The 27,115-nt window shown below is 49.9% G+C and overlaps 1 protein-coding gene across 1 annotated transcript in view; it reads left to right on the plus strand.

Annotated features, from left to right (window-relative positions):
* The first annotated feature begins 1,704 nt into the window (after positions 1-1,704).
* The window catches only part of NDC1 (NDC1 transmembrane nucleoporin), a 130,457-nt gene continuing 105,046 nt past the window's right edge, over positions 1,705-27,115 (plus strand). Inside the window, 7 exon segments of the mRNA XM_075321079.1 lie at positions 1,705-1,792; positions 14,147-14,267; positions 22,481-22,582; positions 24,110-24,284; positions 24,368-24,509; positions 24,747-24,855; positions 24,935-24,986. Of these exon segments, the coding sequence (XP_075177194.1) occupies positions 1,769-1,792; positions 14,147-14,267; positions 22,481-22,582; positions 24,110-24,284; positions 24,368-24,509; positions 24,747-24,855; positions 24,935-24,986 (725 nt within the window). The 5' untranslated portion in view covers positions 1,705-1,768.

The following is a 27,115-nucleotide window of genomic DNA, read 5'->3' on the forward strand; positions in this document are numbered from 1 at the left end:
AGACTCAATGCAGGACCCCGGGAGGGTTGGTACTAGGCTGTTTCGTAACTAACAAAGATAATACCCAAAAGTTTTCCCAAGAGGGAATAATGCTAATATATCAACTACTTTGTGTACAGAGATCATTTTCCCTGATCTAAAAGCACTGAAGCAGCAAACTTTGTGGAAACCAAATTTTGTGTCTGTCTAAAATCTTTTGGCTATGGCTGTAGTATCATTATCAGAGCTTCACGCATGTCCTGCTTCAGTGTGATTGCTCGTATGTCCACTTCCAGAATTGATGTTTTTGGAGAAAAAAAACATGACATAAAAAGTGATTAAAATGTCATGTGTATCTCACATTGGTAGCAATACAAAACTACAGCTCAATGAGCAAATAATAAGCCCAGATACAGCTCTGTAAAAAGAAAAAAGGTAATGACTGCTACTTGTCTCATCCTCACAATGTGTAATGCACTCACTGTTAGAATTCAGCTTTGCTTGTCGGTTCCTGCATTCATCACGTAACCACTCAGATGAGATTTGCATATGTATGGGCATGTGATGACCGCTGCAATCATCAAGAAATGCCAGATCCTAAGGCCACATGCATGCGTCGAGTTTTTTTTTTTACCTTTGTATTTATAGTCAAAACCAGGCTAGTTTCACACTTGCGTTGTGCGGCATCCGTCGCATTGCGTTGTGTGACGGATGTAACGGATACGTTGCATATAGTGGCACAACTGATGCTGCAAAACAACGGAATCCTTTGTAGCTTTTATTTTTCAGCAATTTACTTAACTGAGCATGTGCAGTTGTGTAAAGAAGAATCCGTCACAGGAATCCGTCAAATGATGGATTCCGACGGATTCTGCCACCATAGGCTGCCATTATAAAAATGACGGATGATGACGGAATCCTGCACATTGCGTTTTTTTGACGTTCTGGGAAGCGCAGAAAAATGCTACATGCTGCGTTCTTTCCGCCCGGCGGATGCAACGCAGTGTCGGTCGGCGAATACAACGCAAGGCCATCCATCGCAATGCGTCATCAATACAAGTCAATGGGAAGCAGCGCACATCCGTTAACTGCTGCTGTGCTGTTTCCCAAATCAGCGGATTGCGACGGCTGCCAAACAAAGCAAGTGTGAAAGTACCCAAACACGGGCACCACTTCTGCATTTTTTACCCGCTCCTGGTTTTGGCTTACAAATACTGAGGTAAAAAAACAGACCAAATACTCAACGTGTGCATGAGGCCTTCGAATTTGGCTATGCTGGCTGACTGCAGCGGTCATCACGAGCATACATATGCAAATCTAGTGAATGGTTACGTGATGAACGCAGAAACTGACAAGCAAAGCTGAATCCTAACAGTGAGTGCATTACACATTCTTACGAAGTGATAAGCAGCAGCGTTTCCCAAAGATGTCACCAGGAGAGGACAACTCTTTAATGGGTTAAATGTAGCTCATAACTCATATTATGACAAAGAAATAATTAGAAAAGATTGTAGCCTGCACACCTGTGTCTTGTAAAACAAATGGGCCTTCTACCACGACAATCATAAAATGTCACTTATTTCGTGGTCGTGTTACATAAAGTTTTGCTTGTTCAAAAGTCAGTCAGCGGACAGTAGGGTCCTCACATTCCGTCAGGCACATGTTGGGGCAGCCCTGTGATGATATTCTATAGGCCGTTTTCACACAGGCAGTGCGGAGGACAGCCTCCGGGAGGGTCTTTCTCCTTTCATGCCGCGCTGACTGTTTGAATGTGGGAAGCGGCAGCGACATGAATGTGACCGGGGAGAGAAAGGTAAGGGAGGCGGTGCCGGGCCTGGGGAGCGTGCAGCCTGCAGCGTGAGCGTGCGTGCTGTAGAACTGCAAGTCCCAGCCATGCCACAGAGCTCACGCCTGTATACACCGCCTGCAGGCTGTACAGTGCAGCCTCTGACCTCCCTGTCTGTAGTGACAGCCAGTGTATAATGTTTCCACGTGACCTAGCAGGGGTCAGCATCCTGCAGCAGCTCCCCAGCTGTCAGTGCATGCTGGGAGTTGTAGTGCAGCTCCCCAGCTGTCAGTGCATGCTGGGAGTTGTAGTGCAGCTCCCCAGCTGTCAGTGCATGCTGGGAGTTGTAGTGCAGCACCCCAGCTGTCAGTGCATGCTGGGAGTTGTAGTGCAGCACCCCAGCTGTCAGTGCATGCTGGGAGTTGTAGTGCAGCTCCCCAGCTGTCAGTGCATGCTGGGAGTTGTAGTGCAGCACCCCAGCTGTCAGTGCATGCTGGGAGTTGTAGTGCAGCTCCCCAGCTGTCAGTGCATTCTGGGAGTTGTAGTGCTACAACAGCTGGAGTGCTGCAGGTTGCTGACCCGGTCTAGGCTATAGCTCAGGGGCACTAAGCTGGCAGACGGCTAAATCCAGACCTGGTAATACGCCGTTTTTATACTGCGCAGCTTCCCATTCGTCCCGATGAGACCTAAAGGTGGATGTGTACCCAGATGTCACAGTACAAATATAAGACCTGATGAGGCTGATGTACTTATTTTGGGGAAAAATATAATGAAATAAAAATTGGTATAATCTCGTCTTAAAGGAACTGTTATTTACCGGACTGCCCCTTTAAAGCTAAAGAGACCCATATAAGAAACAAACAACTTCTACCAGACCTGCTGGAGCTTTACCAATTGCACCTAACAGATCTGTGACAAAACCACAAGGAGACAACAGCAACATCACGGGAACTGTACCAGGCCAGGGAAATTAGGTTTTTTACTTTTTAAGTGAGGCACTTTTGTGTCCACAAATTACAGTTCCCTTAAGATAAGTATTTTAACTTCCATCAGGAAAACGTTCAAAAAGTTATTATACAGGCATCCTGAAATGGGTTTTCAAAATGAGTACACCAGCCTCATCAGGACCAAGATGAATAATATATACCGTTCTAATGTGAAAATGTGATGATACATTTCCCCTTGTTGGAGTGACTGCCCAGGGCTGTGGAGTCGGAAAGCCAAACCTCCGACTCCTCAATTTCCCTTGCACCGACTCCACGACTCCGACTCCTACATATATTGCTTATAGTTAAGTGAAAAATTTATTTTAGTACATGAACATGTGTATGTGAACATCAGACATTTAATAATTTTTGATACAATAATCAAGATATTTGGATAGAACATAAAATATATTTATTGGAACACAACTTTAGAACACAAAAAACTGTAATAAATTGTAAATATGTAATACACTATGTAATATACAGTAGATTACATATATATCTTGTGTGTGTATAATATATATATTATATACACACAAGATATATATGTAATCTACTGTATATTACATATTTACAATTTATTAGTTTTTTGTGTTCTAAAGTTGTATCCAATAAATATTTTATGTTCTATCTAAATATCTTGATTATTGTATCATAAAAATTATTAAATGTCTGATGTTCACATTGTACTACAATAAATCTTTCACTTAAATATAAGCAATATACTAATTGTTCTTATTTAGTATGTTGTTTAAAACTGTGTTTTGCCAGTTGCATTACATAGTGTTATATATACAGTATATATTATGTGTTATATATAACACCATGTAATACACTATGTAAGTGGCAAAAAACAGTTTTCAACAAAAACATAGTAAATAACATTTGTGCAGTCTATGAGTTTGTTGTAAGAAATAGAATTGCCTCCATCAGATCCTCCTTCGCAGATGATCTCGAATCTGACCTTATAATGTTAAGGCTGGAGAACAACCTCTCTACAGTAACTTGGGTTGGAGGCAAAGCCGTAACCACATGGGCGACATCTCTAACAATTTCCGGGTATAAAGGAATTGCCTCATGCACAGTCAGTTTTTTTTTTCCAAAACGTTTTTTATTGATTTTTCAAATTTGTAAAAACATGACAAGTATCATTGCAAAAAAAGAACATTCGTCTGACAAAATGTGACATAGAGGTGGGTGATACCCCAATTTGGAGTTCCATGCTGCTGTTTGATTTAAGATAGTATACAGTAACATTAAACCAAAACAGAGGTAATGAAATATAATATAACATATGCAATACAATTCGTTAAATCTCTGTGTCGTCCCTGAATGATTTCAATTTTGCTAGCGTGTCTTGGTATTCCCAACCGTCTCGTCTCCCCCTCCCGCCAGAGCCCCCTCCTAGGTGATTCTCAGTTTACCCAGGCTGTCCTGGATATCGCTCAGGATATACCACTCCGAGTGAACAAAAGGTGCCATCAGGTTAATTATTTCTCCCTGTGTGAATTGGCTTTCAATAAAATGTCTCCATCTCACAAAAAACTTGGCTGTCAACCCATCTTTATCCCTCTCCGCTTCTAGTTTTTCCCACTTCAGAAGGTTGTGTAATTCGCCCACAACCTCCTTTATGGATGGGCCCTCCCTTTGAATCCAGTGTTTTAAGATGCAACGCTTAGCTATCATGGCTATGTCATGCGTTATTGCGTATTTCCTCTTTTCCTGCGTGCTCGGTCCTCCTCCTACTCCTCCCTCAAAGGAGTGGAAAATCCACACCATTAAGTCTAGTTTGCTGAAAATTCCCCATGTTGACTGGGCAAATAGTCTGACTTGGTTCCAGAACCTAGCGATTGTCTCACATTCCCATAGCCCATGCAGCATATCCGTTTTTTCTTTTTGACACTTAGGACACCACCTATCCCTACCTGGTATGTTGAAACCTATAATGGCCCTATGTAGAATTCTGAATTGAGTGTCTCTCCATCTCTCATTGGTAATATGTTTCCGCACTTGTACCCATCCTCTCAGTATATCATCCACCACTTCTTCCCTTCCCAATTGTTTCCCCCACGCTTTTAAAGTCCGACTATCCTCCCGTGAGATAAGCACCCCCCTTAGCGATCGATATATTTTAGAGACATTTATACTTGTTACATCACATTCCAGTAACTCATCAATCGAACTTCTGTTCAGCTCTCTTCCAACCACACCCAGGTCTCCTATTATTCCATGTTTCAATTGTTCATACTGGATGACATGTGAGCTATTAAGGTTGTACTTATCCAACACTTCCCGACCTGTCATCCACCTCCTGTCCTCCACATTCATAACATCTATCATTCTCCTGACTCCCCTCTCTTTCCATCTAGTAAATAGCTTGTTTTCTCGTCCCAGGGGAAAATTTGGGAATGCCCAGGGGTTCAAGTACTTGGACACTTTCCATGAGAGCCCCAGTTTTTTCCTTACCGACTTCCATGTTAGCATGGTGTCTCGGAATATAATTGAGTTCCTTATGTGCCCTTCAACCCTGGATAGTGGGGAGTGCAGAATGGACGTCAGATCCCACGGTGACGCATATTTAGTTTCCATCGCATGATCTGAGTGCCTACTCGTTCCTCTCACCCAATCAATTACATGCCTCATGATACATACAAGATTATACCCTTGGACATCTGGAAAGTTTAGACCTCCCTCCTCTGCTGACTTCATCAGCGTACGCAGCTTTATTCTGGGTTTCCTTCCCCTCCACAGAAATTCTGTATACGCGGAGTTGAGCTTATTCACATCCTTTAGTTTTAGCAATAGCGGGATTGTCTGGAAGGGATACAGCAGCCTAGGAAAGCTCATCATTTTTATCAGGTGGCATCTTGCCAGTAATGGAAGTGGCAGACCTTTCCATCCCTTTAATTGAACTATAATTTTCCTGATTAGCGGTCCATAATTCAAGTTATAGATTGTTTCCACCGATCTTCCTATATGCACTCCCAGGTATTTAATTGAAGATTGTGCTATAGGAATTCCACATAGACAGCCATCCCTTATTTGTCCCCCCATTGTCCCATGATGCCCCTTTAGGAACATGATCTCGCATTTTTTTTTGTTCAGTTTGAAACCGGAGAATGAGCCAAATTTTTCAATCAAGGCAAGAGGCACAGTCAGTTTTGATGAACGGTTGAATTTTTCTATTTCTTTGAAAGCAAGTGAAAAATTTTACTGAAATCTGGTCAATCTGCTGCTATAGGAGACGGAGGGAAATCTTTTTCCTTGCGGCATCGCTTTGCCTGCTCCATGTCATCCAAATACTTGTCAAAGCTAAACTCCTCATCTGATGAGGATGAAAATATGGCAGCAGTAGCACTGTCAGGACCCAAGTCCTCTTGCGCCTGGCAGTCCTGTAGCCGCTCATCCTAACTGCTACCTCAGTCAGAGCTTCTTTTCCTTTAGTAAGCTGTTGATCATCAAGCAGTATACGATGACTTGGGTGCACATAAACAGCTGCCAGAAGAATTTTATTTTCCAATAGCTGTCTCTCTCCGTTTCATTGAAGCAGAAATGCCATCTGCGATTAAACCTCCTCTTTGGGACAGGCAAAATAGCAAGTTCTTCCACTCCCTTATGAAAATGCCAGGAGTTAAATACTCAGCTTGTAATTTTTTAGTCACGGTAAATGGGTGATTAAGCAATTCCTTCAATTCAGCCACCTGTGTCCATTGACCTTCATTTAAGGTTACTTGAGGGTTCACCATATCTATAAGAAACGATTTTAGTTCAAGCAATCGCTCAGTCATTAAATAAGTGCTGCCTCACTGAGTAGCTTGATCAACAATTGCCCCTTTCCCAGCATGTCTCTTCAAGATGGAATCAATTTTAGGGGTTCTGGCGGCAAAAACCAACTTCCTCACTTTTCCAATTAGATTTCCAGCATGTCCGCCCAGTTTCACACATCTGGCTTTTCGGCGGCTTGGCGGATGCGGCGCACACCAGTACAGTACGATACAGTACAGTGGCAGCGCTGCAACTTCCGGGTCACATGCTCCGGCGTTTGTCGTGCTGCCACTGTACTGTATACACTGTACTGGAGTGCGCCGCATCCGCCAAACTGGCGAAAAGCCGGATGTGTGAAATCGGGTTCCCTCTTGCAGACTCTCTCTTATTGCCAGCTGCAGCGTGTGCACAACACAGCGCATGTGATGAATATGAAAGTGTTTTGAAGCAGCTTCAACAAGATCATCTAATCCTAAAGTATCATTTTGCTGTTCTGTTGTAATATCTGTTTGTTCCTCAGTTACATGAACAGCGCTGTGGCCTTCCATCTCTAACATACTAAATCCTAAATTTTCTTCTAGCTGTTGTTCATTACTCTCATTCATCAGTTTAATTGTACTTATATTTGAAGCATTGTCCATTACAATGGCAAGAACCTCTGCTTTTTTGAGTTCGTAATCTTGCAGAACTTTTTCCACTAAGGTCTGTAGAAACTGGCCGGTGTGATGAGCTTTATATCTTTTACTGCCAAGGTCTTGCTAACAATTTCTTTCTTGTTACAAACATAACGAACATTGATGGCAAAATAATTCAGTGAAATGCAGTGACTCTGGCATCCCAGCAAAGGCAATGGGTGAAAAGATAGGACATTCAGACACAGCGTTTTGTGAGGATCCTCACAAAGAACGAGCAGTCAGTTTGTGTGGCCTTTTTCTAATCTGCTTTTCCTTTCAGGTGATGCAGTTTTTTAAAAAGCTGATCTGAAGCATTCGGGGTTGGCACAGGGGTTTAATGATTTTAATTGACTTGTATCGCATATGTTATTTCTTAGTACTTTTGCCTGGGTTTAATAGAGATCATATCAAACAGATAAACAGTTTAAAATATCAAGTTGGGGCATCGCACCCTATTATGTCACATATTGTCAGACAAATGTTTTTCCTTGTGCAACTATAAATATCTTGTTATGTTTATAAAAAAATTGGAAAATTAATAAGTTTTTGAAAAAAAAAAGCTGATCTGCTTTTGCAGCTGACAAACGTATCCTCAAAAAATGTAGCAAAAACGCTGTGTGTGAATGTAGCCTTAGATCAGGAATAGAACAGACATTTATAGGACATTTCATAACTGTCCCAAATTCCTATGAAAAAATATTCAGCACATTCTGCATTGCACTACTGTCCCCAATTTATTATAGATTTCTTTGTCGCTCCATTGGGAGACCCAGACAATTGGGTATATAGCTTCTGCCTCCGGAGGCCACACAAAGTACTACACTTTAAAAAGTGTAACCCCTCCCCTCTGCCTATACACCCTCCCGTGCATCACGGGCTCCTCAGTTTTATGCTTTGTGTGGAAGGAGGCACACATCCACTCATGCATTCTCAGATTAGTTATATCGGTTGGAAGAAAAGAGGACCCCCACGGGGCACCCGGCATGTTCCCTTCTCACCCCACTATGTCGGCGGTGCTGTTAAGGTTGAGGTACCCATTGCGGGTACAAAGGCCGGAGCCTCATGCCGTTTTCCTTCACCATCCCTTAGTGGCTCTGGGAGAAGTGGGATCCTGACCGGTCATCCATTTACTGGGACCGGGCTCCCTCCGCAGCCCCTGTGGGAATCTGCTGGACAGGAGTCTATTTATCCTCAGGGACCGGGCACTGCATCTATAAGGTACTCTGCGTCCCCATGGGGACTGTGCATGGAGCACCTGCTTCCCGGACGCTGCAGCAGCTGCTGATTTGTGAAGACCGGGGGACTTCCGCGCCGACCGCGTTTGCTTGTCGGCCGCGGTTTTAAATTTAGTCCCCGGCTTCATCGCGGCCTAGTAGCAAAAATCCCGCCCCCGGACCTGCCTGTCAGGGGTAAGGGCGGGACGGCCGGCCTGATGTCGGCTGTGAGGGCAGGAGCATCCTGGATGTGTCCTCCCCCCTCACTGATCACTGTGGGGACCCCAGATTCCCGCACTTTTCTAGCACCGCCCACGGCTCCACTCCTCCCCTGAGAGCTCCGGCAGCCATGTTTTTTGGCATTCTGCCGGTGGAGGATTATCCGAGAAGAGCTCTGCAGCTCTGGGAGACCTAAGGCAGGGAATCTGGAGGACACACACTCCGCTTTTTAGCGGTCGGTAAGCCACACCGGTCACCCGGTGCTGGTCCCCCCCAGGGTGCCGGAATAGATACGTGTTTATATGCATATTTCTGTTCGGTCGGGCTGTATACCCCTTCCCATATACCCTCAGTGATCACTCTCCTAGGAGACAACAGCATGTCGTCCACAAGGAGCAAAGGTGCTAAGGCACAGGGTTTTTTTGCGACCTGTACCTCTTGTAGGGCTATGTTACCTGCGGGTTCCACCTACCCTCACTGTGAGCAATGCTCGACACCTGTTTCGCTTGCTCAGCCGGAGCCTAGGTCACTAGTGGACCCCTCGGCTCATGTAGACCCACCTGCTCCCCCTGTCCAGGCGGCAGGGACAGAGTTTGCTACGTTTGCTGAGAAACTGTCTGAGTCACTTTCACAATCCATGGCTCAGTCTATGGACAAATGGTCTGCCAAGCTGCTGGAAGCTTTGCAGTCCAGACCGGTCCTTACACAGGCCCGGTCCCCGTTAGCTCGTCGCCTCCAGGCCCCTCTCGCTCCGCGCCGCAGCGCGCTCCCAGGTTGGGCCCTAGGTCCCACGCGGAGGAATCCTACCCGGAACACAGTCCCAGACAGACTAAGCGGGCCCGCTGGGAATCTTCCCCGACTTCTTCACGCTGCTCGGGTTCCCAGCTCGAGGACTCTCTGGAGGACGAGGCGGACGTGGCAGCTCAGGGTTCTGAACCTGACGTTGCACTTAATCTTGATACACCTGAAGGGGACGCCACAGTAAATGATCTTATAGCGTCCATCAACCAGGTGTTAGATCTATCTCCCCCGCCTCCACCTGTAGAGGAGTCGGCTTCTCAGCAGGAGAAACACCAGTTTCGGTTCCCCAAACGTACACGCAGTGCGTTTTTCGATCACTCTAACTTCAGAGATGCTGTCCAGAAGCCCAGAGCGGTTCCGGACAAGCGCTTTACTAAGCGCCTTACTGACACACGTTACCCCTTCCCCTCTGACGTAGTTAAGGGTTGGGCTCAGTGTCCCAAGGTGGATCCTCCAGTCTCTAGATTAGCGGCTAGATCTGTGGTATCGGTTGCAGATGGCTCATCGCTAAAGGATGCCACTGACAGGCAGATAGAGCTCCTGGTGAAATCCATCTATGAAGCCACGGGCGCGGCTTTTGCCCCGGCCTTTGCAGCCGTGTGGGCACTCCAAGCTATCTCCGCTTGTCTGGCTGAGATTAATGCTGTCACACGTAATTCTGCTCCGCAGGTTGCGTCTCTGACTTCTCAAGCGTCAGCTTTTTCTTCCTACGCCATGAACGCAGTCCTAGACTCTGCTAGCCGTACAGCGGTGGCATCCGCTAATTCTGTGGCAGTCCGCAGGGCCATGTGGCTGCACGAATGGAAGGCAGACTCGGCCTCCAAGAGGTTCTTAACCGGTTTGCCGTTTTCTGGCGACCGATTGTTTGGCGAACGATTGTATGAGATTATTAAGGAATCCAAGGGAAAGGACTCTTCCTTACCCCAGTCCAAACCTAAGAGACCTCAGCAACGGAAAGGCCAATCGAGGTTTCGGTCCTTTCGTCCCTCCGCCAAGCCCCAATCCTCTTCATCCAGCAGGCCGGAGAAAGGCCAGAGGAACTCCTATGCGTGGCGGTCTAAGTCACGCCCCCAAAAGGCCGCCGGAGGCGCTGCCTCCAAGGCGGCCTCCTCATGACTCTCGGCATCCCCTAGCCGCATCCTCGGTCGGTGGCAGGCTCTCCCGCTTTTGCGACGCCTGGTGGCCACACGTTCAAGACCGATGGGTGAGAGACATTGTCTCACGGATACCGGATAGAGTTCAGCTCTCGTCCTCAGACTCGGTTCTTCAGAACCTCTCCGCCCCCCGCTCGGGCCGACGCACTTTTTCAGGCAGTGGACACTCTGAAGACAGAGGGAGTTGTGATCCCTGTTCCCCCTCAGGAACAAGGTCGCGGCTTTTACTCCAACTTGTTCGTGGTGCCAAAGAAGGACGGATCTTTCCGCCCCATCCTGGACCTCAAACTGCTCAACAGACATGTGAGCACCAGACGGTTTCGGATGGAATCTCTCCGCTCGGTCATCGCCTCCATGTCACAAGGAGACTTCCTACCATCGATCGACATCAAGGATGCTTATCTCCATGTGCCGATCGCACCCGAACATCAACGCTTCTTGCGTTTCGCCATCGGGGACGAACACCTTCAGTTCGTGGCATTGCCTTTCGGCCTGGCGACAGCCCCACGGGTGTTCAGCAAAGTTATGGCATCCGTTGTGGCGGTCCTTCACTCTCAGGGCCACTCGGTGATTCCCTACTTAGACAATCTCCTAGTCAGGGCACCTTCTCGGGTGGCGTGTCAACACAGCCTTACAGTCGCTCTGGCGACTCTCCAGCGGTTCGGGTGGATAATCAACTTTCCCAAATCCCAGTTGACACCGACCCAATCACTGACTTACCTCGGGATGGAGTTTCATACACAGTCAGTGTTAGTCAAGCTACCGCGGGACAAACAGCTTTCTCTACAAGCAGGGGTGCAATCTCTTCTTCGGGGTCACTCATACCCCTTGAGGCGCCTCATGCACTTCCTGGGGAAGATGGTGGCAGCGATGGAGGCAGTGCCGTTCACGCAATTCCATCTGCGGCCACTCCAATGGGACATTCTCCGCAAATGGGACAGGAGGTCGACTTCCCTAGACAGGAACGTCTCTCTGTCCCTTGCAACCAAGATGTCTCTTCAGTGGTGGCTCCTTCCCAATTCTCTATCGCAAGGAAAATCCTTCCTACCCCCAACCTGGGCTGTGGTCACCACGGACGCGAGCCTGTCAGGGTGGGGAGCGGTTTTCCTCCACCACAGGGCTCAGGGAACCTGGACTCCGATGCTCCGATGGACGCGGGGGAATGGTCTCTTCACCCAGACGTGTTTCGAGAGATCTGTCGCCGCTGGGGAACGCCGGACATCGATCTTATGGCGTCACGACACAACAACAAGGTCCCGGCCTTCATGGCACGGTCTCAGGATCACAGAGCTCTGGCGGCGGACGCATTAGTTCAGGATTGGTCACAGTTTCGACTGCCTTATGTATTTCCTCCTCTGGCGATGCTGCCCAGAGTGTTACGCAAGATCAGGTCCGACTGTCGTCGCGCCATTCTCGTCGCTCCAGATTGGCCGAGGCGATCGTGGTACCCGGATCTTTGGCATCTCACGGTGGGTCAACCGTGGGTGCTTCCAGACCGCCCAGACTTGCTGTCACAAGGGCCGTTTTTCCATCTGAATTCCGTGGCCCTCAACCTGACTGTGTGGCCATTGAGTCCTGGCTCCTAGCGTCTTCAGGATTATCTCAGGATGTCCTTGCCACTATGAGACAGGCCAGGAAACCAACGTCCGCCAAGATCTATTACAGATCTTGGCGGATCTTCTTATCCTGGTGCTCTGATAATGGTTTTTCTCCCTGGCCGTTTGCCTTACCCACTTTTCTTTCCGTCCTCCAATCCGGAATGGACAAGGGTTTGTCACTCGGCTCTCTCAAGGGACAAGTATCGGCGCTCTCCGTATTTTTTCAAAAGCGCCTGGCCAGGCTTCCGCAGGTCCGCACGTTCCTGCAGGGAGTTTGCCACATAGTCCCACCTTACAAGCGTCCGCTGGAACCCTGGGACCTTAACAGGGTGCTAACGGCTCTTCAGAAACCACCTTTCGAACCGCTGCGGGATGTCTCTTTATCACGTCTTTCGCAGAGGGTGGCATTTCTAGTGGCAGTTACATCACTCCGAAGAGTGTCGGAGCTTGCAGCACTGTCATGCAAAGCCCCCTTCCTGGTTTTTCACCAGGATAAGGTGGTTCTGCGTCCTGTCCTGGAATTTCTCCCTAAGGTGGTATCCCCTTTTCATCTCAATCAAGATATCTCCTTACCTTCATTTTGCCCTAATCCAATTCACCAATGTGAAAAGGATTTGCACTCTTTGGATCTGGTGAGAGCACTCCGTTTCTACGTGTCTCGCACGGCGCCCCTGCGTCGTTCAGATGCGCTCTTTGTCCCTGTCGCTGGCCAGCGTAAGGGTTTCCAGGCTTCCAAGTCAACCTTGGCTCGGTGGATCAAGGAACCGATTCTTGAAGCCTACCGTTCTTCTGGGCTTCCGCTTCCTTCAGGGCTGAAAGCCCATTCTACCAGAGCCGTGGGTGCGTCCTGGGCATTGCGGCACCGGGCTACGGCTCAGCAGGTGTGTCAGGCAGCTACCTGGTCTAGTCTGCACACTTTCACGAAACCCTATCAAGTGCATACCTATGCTTCGGCGGATGCCAGTCTAGGTAGGCGAGTCCTGCAGGCGGCGGTTGCCCACCTGTAAGAGGGGGCCGTTTCGGCTCTTTTTATTGAGGTATTCTTTTACCCACCCAGGGACTGCTTTTGGACGTCCCAATTGTCTGGGTCTCCCAATGGAGCGACAAAGAAGAAGGGAATTTTGTTTACTTACCGTAAATTCCTTTTCTTCTAGCTCCTATTGGGAGACCCAGCACCCGCCCCTGTGCCCTTCGGGCTGGTTGTTCTTTTGTGTACACATGTTGTTCATGTTGAATTGTTCTTTTGGTTCATGTTTCAGTTCTCCGAACATCCTTCGGATTGAATTTACCTTAGACCAATTTATAAGTTTCCTCCTTCCTGCTTTTGCACCAAAACTGAGGAGCCCGTGATGCACGGGAGGGTGTATAGGCAGAGGGGACGGGTTACACTTTTTAAAGTGTAGTACTTTGTGTGGCCTCCGGAGGCAGAAGCTATACACCCAATTGTCTGGGTCTCCCAATAAGAGCTAGAAGAAAAGGAATTTACGGAAAGTAAACAAAATTCCCTTCTTTACGAGTCGGTGCATTTTATACCGACTTCGACTCCACCAAAATGAGCTCCGACTCCACAGCCCTGATGCTGCCACCAGTGCATTAAATGGAGAGAAAACCGACATAAAGGAGAGACGAGCACTGCAGTGGGGGGAAAAGAAAATGTATGCTCTGCAGAGCCCCATCTTGATTGGTGCACAGGCCTCACTGCTGCCCTCTTTGTCTATGGGAGTGCTGGAGATGGCAGTATATCACACTTGGCTTTCTCCAACGCTGCCATTGAGCCTGTGTCTCTTCATTAATTCCCAGGATTTCTGGGGGTCTCAGCGGTCGGAAGCCCCAGCAATCAGCATTTGATACCCTATAAACCTTGGAATTTTGAGAATGACCCTTTAACACCTGTGTCCTGATGGGAGGACCCCGTGCAATGAATTATTCCAGCCCTTCATGTCTAATGTTACTGGTTGCTTACATTGCAGGTGTTGAGATGGAGAGTGGCCGCCAGCCTCGCCTGGGCCGTTATCTTGTTACCTCTTTGCTGCTTGGCCTTCATCTGTCTTAGCAAATTCCAAATTTTCCATCCGGCTCAATGCCTCACAGGTAAGAGATTCATGGGCCCCATAATATGTGTGTTACACACTTTCTGGTCTGACAAGGGGGCATGGCTTTTGATGACAAAGGGGGGTGACCTAATGTTTCATTTTAAGACTGTGATAAACATGGCTATTATTTTATAGTATGGTGACTTTTCTGCAGAAGAAGGTGACTTGTGGATCCTTTATGGATCGGACGGAGTCATCATAAATCATTTTGTTTCCCATTTATTAACGAGATATATATTTATAATCGCAGAGTGATGACTGCGCTGGTCCTGCATTGGATTTTCAAGTCTATTAAGAAAGTTTAATTGTCAGAAGAAAGCTATAATCATAAGCCAATTCCTTTAAAGCATCATTGTTTTTTTTTTTTATTTCCCTGCTGGAATGATGCTTTAAATCTGTCCCCGGACTCCTGTCTCATACTCTTCTTCCGTCGTCTTCATCTTTTCCCAGCGCCGCTCTGGTTGGTCTCTTGTGATATGTGACCTGCCAGCAGCTCCAGCATTTCATACAAGTCTATGAGAGCCTCATTCTGCCTCTCATAGACTTGCAATGGGAGTTTGTGACACAACTTCTGACTTGTGGCCAGTCAGAAGTTACGTGTGCCATGAGACGAGTGGCGTAGGTAAAATATGAAGCCGCCAGATGGTAAGTATACGACGGGGGACTTAGATTTACAGTGCCACACCATCGCTGAAAAAAACAAAATGCTGGAGTGATGCTTTAAGTTTTTTTTTTCTATCGCTTCATTGGGGGACACAGGAAACCATGGGTGTATGCTGCTGGCTCTAGGAGGTGACACTATGTTTTCCCCCTTTCTTTAGTGAGATTTCCATTGGGAAATTATATAAATGGTGCTATATGTACACCATTAAAGGGAACCTGTCACCAGTTTTTTCGGTATTAAACCAAAAGTATCAATTTCTGCAGCTTCTGGGCTGCCTTCTATGAAGGTGCACCTTGTTGCAGACCTCAGAAACAACTTTATAAAATCTGACTGTCACATATGCTAATGACCTGTTCGGGTCGGATGGGCGTGCTCATTTTCGGTTGCTTTCCCTCCTGGCCTTGTTTGTCATCCTCCGTTCATGGATGACGCCTCCGTTATCATCCACTTTGCTCTGCCAAATCTTGCGCTTGTGCAGAGTCATACTCGGCTGGCATAGGCACAGTTCGCTCTGCCCAACTCTGGGCCTAGCCGAAAACATAGTTGCCCTTGCGCGAGGCGGTGAGGTCTTTGCGCAGGCACGAGATTATGGTCATGCACTCGCTGACCATAATATCGCGCCTGCGCAAAGACTTCACCAGGTCAGCTATGTTTTTGGCTCGGCCCGCGATGGGGCAGAGCAAACTGCGCCTGCGCAAGCCGGGAATGCCTCTGCACAGGCGCGAGATTTGGCAGAGCAACGTGGCTGATGAGTGAGACGTCCTCTACATCAATCATGAAAGGAGGACGGCAAACAAGACCAGAAGGAGGGACAGGAGCCGAAAATGAGCATGCCTATCCTACCCGAACAGGTCATTAGCATACGTGGCGGTCAGATTTTATAAAGTTATTTCTGAGGTCTGCAAGTGGAGTCAGCAACAAAGTGCACCTTCATAGAATGCAGCCCAGGAGCTGCAGAAGGGGGAGACTTTTGGTTTAATAAAGAAAAAACTGGTGACAGGTTCCCTTTAAAGGGGTTGTCTCATCTTAAAAGGGTAAAATTGCAAACTACTTTGTACAAACAAGCTACTTTGCTTTTTACCTTTTATGATAAATCCCCCCCCATCTTCAAGAATGGAGGCTTTTCTTTGTCGCTCCATTGGGAGACCCAGACAATTGGGTGTATAGGCTATGCCTCCGGAGGCCGCACAAAGTATTACACTTAAAAGTGTTAAGCCCCTCCCCTTCTGCCTATACACCCCCCGTGCTCCCACGGGCTCCTCAGTTTTTTGCTTTGTGCGAAGGAGGTCAGACACGCACGCACAGCTCCACAGATTGGTCAGCAGCAGCTGCTGACTATATCGGATGGAAGAAAAGTGGGCCCATATAGGGCCCCCAGCATGCTCCCTTCTCACCCCACTCTTGTCGGCGGTGTAGTTAAGGTTGAGGTATCCATTGCGGGTACGGAGGCTGGAGCCCACATGCTGCTTTCCTTCCCCATCCCCCTCAGGGCTCTGGTGAAGTGGGATCCTATCGGTCTCCAGGCACTGAGACCGTGCTTCATCCACAACTCCTGGGAGACTGCTGGATAGGAGCCGGGTATCGTTCAGGGACATGGCCCTGCTACTTGGAGGTACTCTGTGTCCCCGTGGGGACCGCGCACAGCAACACTCCAGCATTGCTGGGTGTGCTAGTGCACCGGGGACCGCGGCGCTGACCGGGTTAATATGTGCCATTACACACTCAGCGCTGCTGAGTGTGTTTATGTATAGGGACTGCCGCACTAACCGCCGCTGCCAGGGAAACACTGCGGCGCGGCTGGGACTTGTAGTGCGCCGGGGACTTTCGCGCCGGCCGCGCTTTTACGGCGGCCGCGTTTATTACTAGAGTCCCCGGCTTTTTGCGGCCTAGTTTCCTTTCCTCCCGCCCACAGCCCTGACAGGCAGGGGAAGGGCGGGACGCTGCACAGAACGAGCAGCACTGAGGGCTGGAGCATGCTTTGCATACTCCACTCCCCTCACTGTGCACAGTGCAGGCACCAGCTCCCGCACTTTCTGAGCCACGCCCACGGCTCCCACCTCTCCTCAGGACGCCGGCAGCCATTCCTGTCAGCTCCTTGGACGCTACAGAGGGGGACAAAGTCTGGGAGACTCAGGCAGGGACTCTGGTGGTCTCACAACCGCTTTAAGCGGGTGGTAAGCAGCACCTGTGGTGCTAGCCCCATTGTGCAGTAGTGTAACATTATATGTTTATGGTATACATATTTTACACTGTATGGTGCACAGTTGATTTCTGGCTATATACCCTATTGTGTTACTCAGGGAAGATAATAGCATGGCGCCCACGAAAGGCAGGGGTGCCAAAACACAGGCTTATTATGCTGCCTGCGCCGCATGTATGACCCCGCTACCGGCAGGTTCCACTGACCCTCATTGTGAGCACTGTTCGGCCCCTGTGGCACTTACTCAGCTAGAGCCTCTGCTAAGGGGGGCCCAGGGGGAGCCACCTGCTGACACTGTTCAGGTGACGGGGACAGAGTTTGCAAAACTCTCTGAGACTATGGCTAAGATACTAGAAGCCTTGCAGTCCAGGCCGGTATCTCAGCACAGGGACTCTGTTGAATCTTTGTCCCCTGGCCCACCTCAGTTGGACCAACAATGTCCTCCTGGGGTGTCTCATGGATCCCAGGCTGAGGGTTCTGACACAGACCCCGGCCCCAGACCGACTAAGCGAGCTCGCTTGACAATTCCCTTGACATCCTCATATTGTTCTGGGTCTCAGCGGGGGGAATCTCTAGTTGATGATGCGGACACAGCTGATCAGGATTCTGATCCTGAGGCCGCTCTCAATCTTGATACTCCGGACGGGGACGCCATAGTGAACGACCTTATTGCGTCCATCAATCGTATGTTGGATATTTCTCCCTCAGCTCCTCCGGTGGAGGAGTCAGCTTCACAGCAGGAGAAATTCCGTTTCAGGTTTCCCAAGCGTACACCGAGTATGTTTCTGGACCACTCTGATTTCAGAGAGGCAGTCCAGAATCACCATGCTTGTCCAGATAAGCGTTTTTCTAAGCGCCTTAAGGATACACATTATCCCTTTCCCCCTGACGTGGTCAAAAGTTGGGCTCAGTGTCCCAAAGTGGATCCTCCAATCTCCAGACTGGCAGCTAGATCCATACTTGCAGTGGAAGACGGGGCTTCACTCAAAGATGCCACTGACAGGCAGATGGAGCTCTGGTTGAAATCCATCTATGAAGCTATCGGCGCTTCTTTTGCCCCAGCATTCGCAGCCGTATGGGCGCTGCAAGCTATCTCAGCAGGTCAAGCGCAAATCGACGCAGCCACACGCACGTCCGCGCCACAGGTGGCGTCCATAACCACACAGACTTCGGCATTTGCGTCTTACGCTATTAATGCTGTTCTGGACTCTGCGAGCCGTACGGCGGTTGCAGCCGCCAATTCGGTGGTACTCCGCAGGGCCTTGTGGCTACGGGAATGGAAGGCAGATTCTGTTTCCAAAAAGCGCTTAACCAGTTTGCCAATTTCTGCCAACCGATTGTTTGGCGAGCGTTTGGATGAAATCATCAAACAATCCAAGGGAAAGGATACATCCTTACTCCAGCCCAAACCGAAAATACCCCAACAGAGGAGGGGGCAGTCGAGTTTTCGGTCCTTTCGGGGCGCAGGCAGGTCCCAATTCTCCTCGTCCACAAGGCCTCAGAAAGATCAAAGGAACTCTGATGCATGGCGGTCTAAGTCACGTCCTAAAAAGGCCACCGGAGGTGCCGCTACCAAAGCGGCTTCCTCATGACTTTCGGCCTCCCCACTCCGCATCTTCGGTCAGTGGCAGGCTCTCCCGCTTTTGCGACACCTGGCTGCCACGGGTAAAAGACCGTTGGGTGAGAGACATTCTGTCTCACGGTTACAGGATAGAGTTCAGCTCTCGTCCCCCGACTCGATTCTTCAGGTCATCCCCGCCTCCCGAGCGAGCCGAGGCTCTTCTGCAGGCGCTGGGCACTCTGAAGGCAGAAGGAGTGGTGGTCCCTGTTCCTATTCAGCAACAGGGTCACGGTTTTTACTCCAACTTGTTTGTGGTCCCAAAGAAGGACGGGTCTTTCCGTCCTGTCCTGGACCTGAAACTTCTCAACAAACACGTAAAGACCAGGCGGTTCCGGATGGAATCCCTCCGCTCCGTCATCGCCTCAATGTCCCAAGGAGATTTCCTTGCATCGATCGATATCAAGGATGCATATCTCCACGTACCGATTACTCCAGAGCACCAGCGCTTCTTGCGCTTCGCCATAGAAAACGAACACCTGCAGTTCGTGCCACTGCCGTTCGGCCTGGCAACAGCCCCACGGGTTTTCACCAAGGTGATGGCTACTGTAGTAGCGGTCCTCCACTCTCAGGGTCACTCGGTGATCCCGTACTTGGACGATCTGTTGATCAAGGCACCCTCTCTAGAGGCATGCCAACACAGCCTCGACGCTACCCTGGAGACTCTCCAGAGTTTCGGGTGGATCATCAATTTTCCAAAGTCAAATCTGACACCGGCCCAATCGCTGACATATCTTGGCATGGAGTTTCATACCCTCTCAGCGATAGTGAAGCTTCCACTGATCAAGCAGCGGTCACTACAGACAGGGGTACAATCTCTCCTTCAAGGCCAGTCACACCCCTTGAGGCGCCTCATGCACTTCCTGGGGAAGATGGTGGCAGCAATGGAGGCAGTTCCGTTCGCGCAGTTTCACCTGCGTCCACTTCAATGGGACATCCTACGCAAATGGGACAGGAAGCCGACGTCCCTCGACAGGAACGTCTCCCTCTCTCAGGCGACCAAAGCTTCCCTTCGGTGGTGGCTTCTTCCCACTTCATTATCGAAGGGGAAATCCTTCCTACCCCCATCCTGGGAGGTGGTCACGACGGACGCGAGTCTGTCAGGGTGGGGAGCGGTTTTTCTCCACCACAGGGCTCAGGGTACGTGGACCCAGCAAGAGTCCTCGCTTCAGATCAATGTTCTGGAAATACGGGCAGTGTATCTTGCCCTGAAGGCGTTCCAGCAGTGGCTGGAAGGCAAGCAGATCAGAATTCAGTCGGACAATTCCACAGCGGTGGCATACATCAATCACCAAGGCGGCACACGCAGTCGGCAAGCCTTCCAGGAAGTCCGGCGGATTTTGATGTGGGTGGAAGCCACGGCCTCCACCATCTCTGCAGTTCACATTCCAGGCGTGGAAAACTGGGAAGCAGACTATCTCAGTCGCCAGGGCATGGACGCAGGGGAATGGTCCCTTCACCCGGACGTGTTTCAGGAGATCTGTTGCCGCTGGGGGGTGCCGGACGTCGACCTCATGGCGTCACGGCACAACAACAAGGTACCGGTGTTCATGGCACGGTCTCAAGATCCCAGAGCTCTGGCGGCAGACGCCTTAGTTCAGGATTGGTCGCAGTTTCAGCTCCCTTATGTGTTTCCTCCGCTGGCACTGTTGCCCAGAGTGTTACGCAAGATCAGGGCCGACTGCCGCCGCGTCATCCTCGTCGCTCCAGACTGGCCGAGGCGGTCGTGGTACCCGGATCTGTGGCATCTCACGGTCGGCCAACCGTGGGCACTACCAGATCGACCAGACTTGCTATCTCAAGGGCCGTTTTTCCATCTGAATTCTGCGGCCCTCAACCTGACTGTGTGGCCATTGAGTCCTGGATCCTAGCGTCTTCAGGGTTATCTCAAGACGTCATTGCCACTATGAGACAGGCTAGGAAACCAACGTCCGCCAAGATCTACCACAGGACGTGGAACATTTTCCTGTCGTGGTGCTCTGCTCAGGGTTTTTCTCCCTGGCCTTTTGCCTTGCCCACTTTTCTGTCCTTCCTTCAATCTGGACTGGAAAAGGGTTTGTCGCTCGGCTCCCTTAAGGGACAAGTCTCAGCGCTCTCTGTGTTTTTCCAGAAGCGCCTAGCCAGACTTCCACAGGTACGCACGTTCCTGCAGGGGGTTTGTCACATCGTTCCTCCTTACAAGCGGCCGTTAGAACCCTGGGATCTGAACAGGGTGCTGCTGGTTCTTCAGAAACCACCATTCGAGCCAATAAGAGATATTTCTCTCTCACGCCTTTCGCAGAAAGTGGTTTTTCTAGTAGCAGTCACTTCACTTCGGAGAGTGTCTGAGCTAGCAGCGCTGTCATGCAAAGCCCCTTTCCTGGTTTTTCACCAGGACAAGGTGGTTCTGCGTCCGGTTCCGGAATTTCTCCCTAAGGTGGTATCCCCCTTTCATCTCAATCAGGATATCTCCTTACCTTCTTTTTGTCCTCATCCAGTTCACCAATGTGAAAAGGATTTGCACTTGTTAGATCTGGTGAGAGCACTCAGACTCTACATTTCTCGTACGGCGCCCCTGCGCCGCTCGGATGCACTCTTTGTCCTTGTCGCTGGCCAGCGTAAAGGGTCACAGGCTTCCAAATCAACCTTGGCTCGGTGGATCAAGGAGCCAATTCTCGAAGCCTACCGTTCGGCTGGGCTTCTGGTTCCCTCAGGGCTGAAGGCCCATTCTACCAGAGCCGTGGGCGCGTCCTGGGCTTTGAGGCACCAGGCTACGGCTCAGCAGGTGTGTCAGGCGGCTACCTGGTCGAGCCTGCACACTTTCACGAAACACTATCAGGTGCATACCTATGCTTCGGCGGATGCCAGCCTAGGTAGACGAGTCCTTCAGGCGGCGGTTGCCCACCTGTAGGAAGAGGCCGTTTTACGGCTCTCTTACAAGGTATTATTTTACCCACCCAGGGACTGCTTTTGGACGTCCCAATTGTCTGGGTCTCCCAATGGAGCGACAAAGAAGAAGGGAATTTTGTTTACTTACCGTAAATTCCTTTTCTTCTAGCTCCAATTGGGAGACCCAGCGCCCGCCCCTGTTTTTTTGTGTACACATGTTGTTCATGTTGAATGGTTTCAGTTCTCCGATATTCCTTCGGATTGAAGTTACTTTAAACCAGTTTTTAATTCTTTTCCTCCTTCTTGCTTTTGCACCAAAACTGAGGAGCCCGTGGGAGCACGGGGGGTGTATAGGCAGAAGGGGAGGGGCTTAACACTTTTAAGTGTAATACTTTGTGTGGCCTCCGGAGGCATAGCCTATACACCCAATTGTCTGGGTCTCCCAATTGGAGCTAGAAGAAAAGGAATTTACGGTAAGTAAACAAAATTCCCTTCTTTTCAAGTCTACAGTCCACTACTTGTTGTCTAGGTTACTGACCGCCTCTGAATCAGCCATAGGTGGTCAGTGTCGTAGGCAAAGAGCGAGTGCTTGCAATCAATGCCCTGTAGCTGTCCCGATCGCTCGATGCGGCCAGCTTGAGTGCCTCCAATGCAGCAGAGGTGAAGCTTCCTCATTTTACAAGACACAGTTGAGATTAGTGGCTCAACCATACCGACATCCGAACTGTCAGTCATCGGGAGGGAGCGCAGCCTCCGACCCCCTTCTCTCCTGGCAAGGAGGCTGGGCAGCTGCTTTCCTGTAAATTGAGCATGAGAAAACCACATTATTTATGATTTCTTTTTTTTCTCTTCCCTTTATAGACGCCATAAAGGAGTCTCTCAGCGGTTCCTCGTTCTTCTGTCTGCTGCTCCTGTGTCTGCTGCAGACTGTTCAGTGCACCTTCAATGTGCAGTTCCATTCAGGTGAGACATCCCTTCAAATTTATTTGGGAAGCGCAAGGAGTGACTGCATTTCTTAAAACTTATCACAAATCCTAGAGATATTTTAGGAAGTTTTCTTTGCTGCCATTCTGGGTTCTGCAGGGATGGCTCAAACAATGGCACAGAAGCATTCAGCAATTTTATACCTGTGATTGGCTTAGCCGTGCATGGCTCATAAGTGTGGGGGTCCATAGAGAGAGAGAGGCCAGCCACAGTGCCCCCACAATGAAGCCAGCCACAGTGCCCCCACAATGAAGCCAACCACAGTGCCCCCCACAATGAAGCCAGCCACAGTGCCCCCCACAATGAAGCCAGCCACAGTGCCCCCCACAATAAAGCCATCCACAGTGCCCCCACAATGAAGCCATCCACAGTGCCTCCCACAATGAAGCCATCCACAGTGCCCCCCACAATGAAGCCATCCACAGTGCCCCCCACAATGAAGCCAGCCACAGTGCCCCCACAATGAAGCCAGCCACAGTGCCCCCACAATGAAGCCAGCCACAGTGCCCCCACAATGAAGCCAGCCACAGTGCCCCCCACAATGAAGCCATCCACAGTGCCCCCCACAATGAAGCCATCCACAGTGCCCCCCACAATGAAGCCATCCACAATGCCCCCCACAATGAAGCCATCCACAATGCCCCCCACAATGAAGCCATCCACAGTGCCCCCCACAATGAAGCCATCCACAGTGCCCCCCACAATGAAGCCATCCACAGTGCCCCCCACAATGAAGCCATCCACAGTGCCCCCATAATAAGAGACAGAGATCCACCCCGCGGCAACACAAACAGCTCTGCTACATCTCAGAGCGATAACACTGCCCGCTCTGAGTGTAGCGTTAATGATGCCGCCATGAGCGCGGCAGACTGTCACAGCCTCCGGGGCCGGTACACTGTCACAAGCTAGGGGGGTGTGCCAGCATGCACTGACGGCCGGTGGGCGGGGACTGATCACCACAGCACACTGTAACAGGCTAGGAGGCGTGTCAACCTGCACGGGCGGACTGTGGGCGGGGAGCGGTGATGACGCGATTACCGCAGCAGACTGTCACAGGCTGGGGGGCGTGTCAGCCTGCACGGATGGACGCTCGGCAGAGAAAACAAGGAAAGAAGTGTGAAGACCCGGAAGAAGTATGCCGCCATGACACAGAGTGTCGGTAAGTATGAAACGCTCATTTATTTATTGTTTTTTTCATGTTTTATGACTTGCTGAATCCGGATCGCGCACTCTGAATCCCGCGTCCGGGTCGTCACCGGAGATAGCGCTGAAACCGCGCGGATCCGGACATTTACAGTCCGGGTCCGCTCAACACTACTTATGAGCAGAGCTGCATTGCTTTACATACAAAAAATGTCTCCTGTCTGCCGTTCCTGTCCGCATGCGGCTTCAACCATGATGTCTATGTGCACAGTCGGACTAATATTTGAGCCTCTCGCGGTCCAGGGGTGCCCGGTGGATTTGTTTAATATGATTTATTTATGATGTTGTTGCTGTCATCCACAGTGGTGCCTTCCATCCCCAGCTCCCGGCTCTCCCTGATAGGACTCATCCTGCTTCCGCAGCACGTGATTCACTCCGTCCTCCATGCCACTATGGGGATGCTGGTGTTCAGGTGCTGCGTTGTCCTGGGGCAAACTCCATACAGGGGCCTGACTGTTCCTTGCAATCCAGACCCTAGGTGAGTTAGGAAATTATGGGATTTATAATGAATATTTGGATACTATTCTGTTTATATGCTTTTTTTACACCCTTCTCCTTCAGTGGTCACGAAGACAAAAGTCAGGCGATGTGTCTGAATGAGCGATACCTCTTTCTGCTGCTGACTGGATGGTTTATGGGGTACAGTTACAGCCTGCTGTATTTTAGGCACAATATGAACTGCTTGTCCTTTCCTTCTGTGCAGGTAAGAACTAACACGAGGCGTCTGTACCGCCCCAAACTGTAAAGCCATCATGTTATTTAATCTGCACGTCTACCCTAGAACAGGAGCAGATAAGAGCATTGGTTCATCCCGCAATCTGCAACTGCCGATAGTAATATAAATGATACAAATACAAAAAAATAAATTACAAATTAAGTTTAAACATAAAACCGTGTTATTGGATTAGAAAATTAAGAATTTTTTTAATTTGTTTTTCAGCAATTCAAGTATTTGCAGTTTCGTCAGAGTGTCCCGAATCTCCTTAAGCACACCTGTGTCCAGTCCTTGTACCTGATACGGAATTTCACTGCTGTGTATTTTTTCCTGGGTATGTTTTGTTATGTAGTCCCCTATATAAATATGTTTTACTTGCACACACACACATTTCACACGGTCTTTTATTCCAGGCTATATTCCACGGAAATGGATTCAAGCAGTCTTAAACCTTCAAATGGACAAGTGAGTTGTTGTTGTTTTTTTTTTTTTTTTTTTTGTTTTCTTCTTTTAGTGGATAACTTTGTGTGCTGATGGTCCGAACTCTGGAACCTCTAGAGATCCCAAGAACTGGGCTATCCGGCACCATTAGGATTGGAGCTGAGGTGCACATACTAAACCAACACTCTCATTTTATTTTTCTTCAGCGCTCTATTGGGAGACCCAGACGATTGGGGTATAGCTACTGCCCTCTGGAGGCCACACAAAGCACTACATTAAAAGTGCAAGGCCCCTCCCCCTCTGGCTATACCCCCCCCGTGGTATCACGGGTTCTCCAGTTTTAGCTTTGTGTGCGAAGGAGGTCAGACATTCCATGCATAGCTCCACAGATTTTAGTCAGCAGTAGCTGCTGACTATTTCGGATGGAAGAAAAGAGGACACATATAGTGTCCCCAGCATGCTCCCTTCTCACCCCTGGATGGTGTTGTAAGGTTGAGGTACCTATTGCTGGTACAGGGCTGGAGCCTGACATGCTGTTTTCCTTCCACATCCCCTGGTAGGGCTCTGTGGAAGTGGGATCCTGCCGGCCTCTCAGCTCTGACGCCGGGCTCCATCCACAGACCCATTAGAACCTGATGGAGACGGAGCAGGAGTACGATCAGGGACAGGCCCTGCATCATACAGGTACTCTGTGTCCCCGGCAGGCACAGACACACTCCGGGCTGGCTGGGTGTTGTAGTGCGCCGGGGACCGCAACGTTGGAGTTAGTGTCCCTACAGATTACTGGGGGATTTTTTGTGTATGGGAACGCAGCGCCGACCCCCTCTGGACCGGGCGGCGCTGCTGTGACTTGTGGTGCGCCGGGGATCCGCCGTCCGCGCTTTTGCGGCGGCGGTTATAAATTGAGTCCCCGGCTTTTTGGGCCTAGGACGCCGGCAGCTCCGATTCGTTCCCGCCCCCACCCTGTCATTCAGGGTAGGGGAGAGACGCTGTTCGCTAGCAGCGACGAGGGCTGGAGCCTGATTTACATGCTCCAGCCCTCACACTAGGCACAGAGGGAAGCAGGCTTCCCGCTCTTAGCCAGGAACGCCCAGGGCCCGCCCCCCTTCTCTCTCAGGACGCCGGCAGCCATTACATGCAGTCTGGCTGGAGGAAGGACGCAAGGCTCTGGGAGACCTGGACTAGGGGCTATCTGGCGACCACACACCCGCTTTTTAAGCGGGCGGTAAGCGATTTTTCTGTGCTGGTCCCTCTAGTGCCTCACGGTGTATCGGTGTACTGTGTAGGATATAGAGATATTGTATTTCTTGCACTGTGAGGTCGCTTCTGGCTGCATCTCCCAGATCCCTCTGTGGAAGCAACAACATGCCATCCTCAAAACGCAAGGCTGCCAAGGCTAGGGCTGTGTATACTGCGTGTGCTGCATGTGGGGCTAATCTACCAGCAGGCTCCGATGACCCCCATTGTGTGCAATGCTCCGACCCGGTGCTGCTTCGCCAGCCGGAGTCAGGAGAGGTAGTGACCCAGGCTGAGACGCTTGTAAGTTCTGCCCCGGTGACAGGGACAGACTTTGCAGTTTTTGCTGATAATATGTCTGTGTCTATGGCAAAAATCCTTGAAACCTTGCAATCTATGCATGGGGCTCAGTCTTTGGGCACGGCGAGGCCTCTGTCCTCAGGTCCCCCTCACTTGGAATTAATCCAGCCCACAGGGGGGTCCCCGGCTTCACAGGCCGAGGATTATGACTCAGATGATAGCCCCAGCCACCCTAAGCGAGCTCGCTGGGAAAGACCCTCGACGTCATCACACTGCTCAGGGTCTCAGCGCAATCGGTCTCCCTGTGATGTGTCTGATGAGAGTGATCAGGAATCCATTCCTGGAACCCCTCTCAACCTGGATACCCCTGATGGGGATGCCATGGTAAACGACCTTATCTCAGCCATCAATAGGCTGTTGGATATTTCTCCCCCAGCCCCTTCAGCAGAAGAGGCGGCTGCGGAGCAGGAGAAGTTTCGTTTCCTTTATCCCAAGCGTAAATTGAGTGCTTTGTTGGATCACGCTGACTTCAGAGAATCAATCCAGAAGCACGACGCTCACCCAGAAAGGCGTTTCTCTAAACGATCTAAAGATACGCGTTTCCCTTTCCCCCCTGA

Source organism: Anomaloglossus baeobatrachus, chromosome 8, assembly GCF_048569485.1.
Source record: "Anomaloglossus baeobatrachus isolate aAnoBae1 chromosome 8, aAnoBae1.hap1, whole genome shotgun sequence".
Classification (NCBI taxonomy): Eukaryota; Metazoa; Chordata; class Amphibia; order Anura; family Aromobatidae; genus Anomaloglossus; species Anomaloglossus baeobatrachus.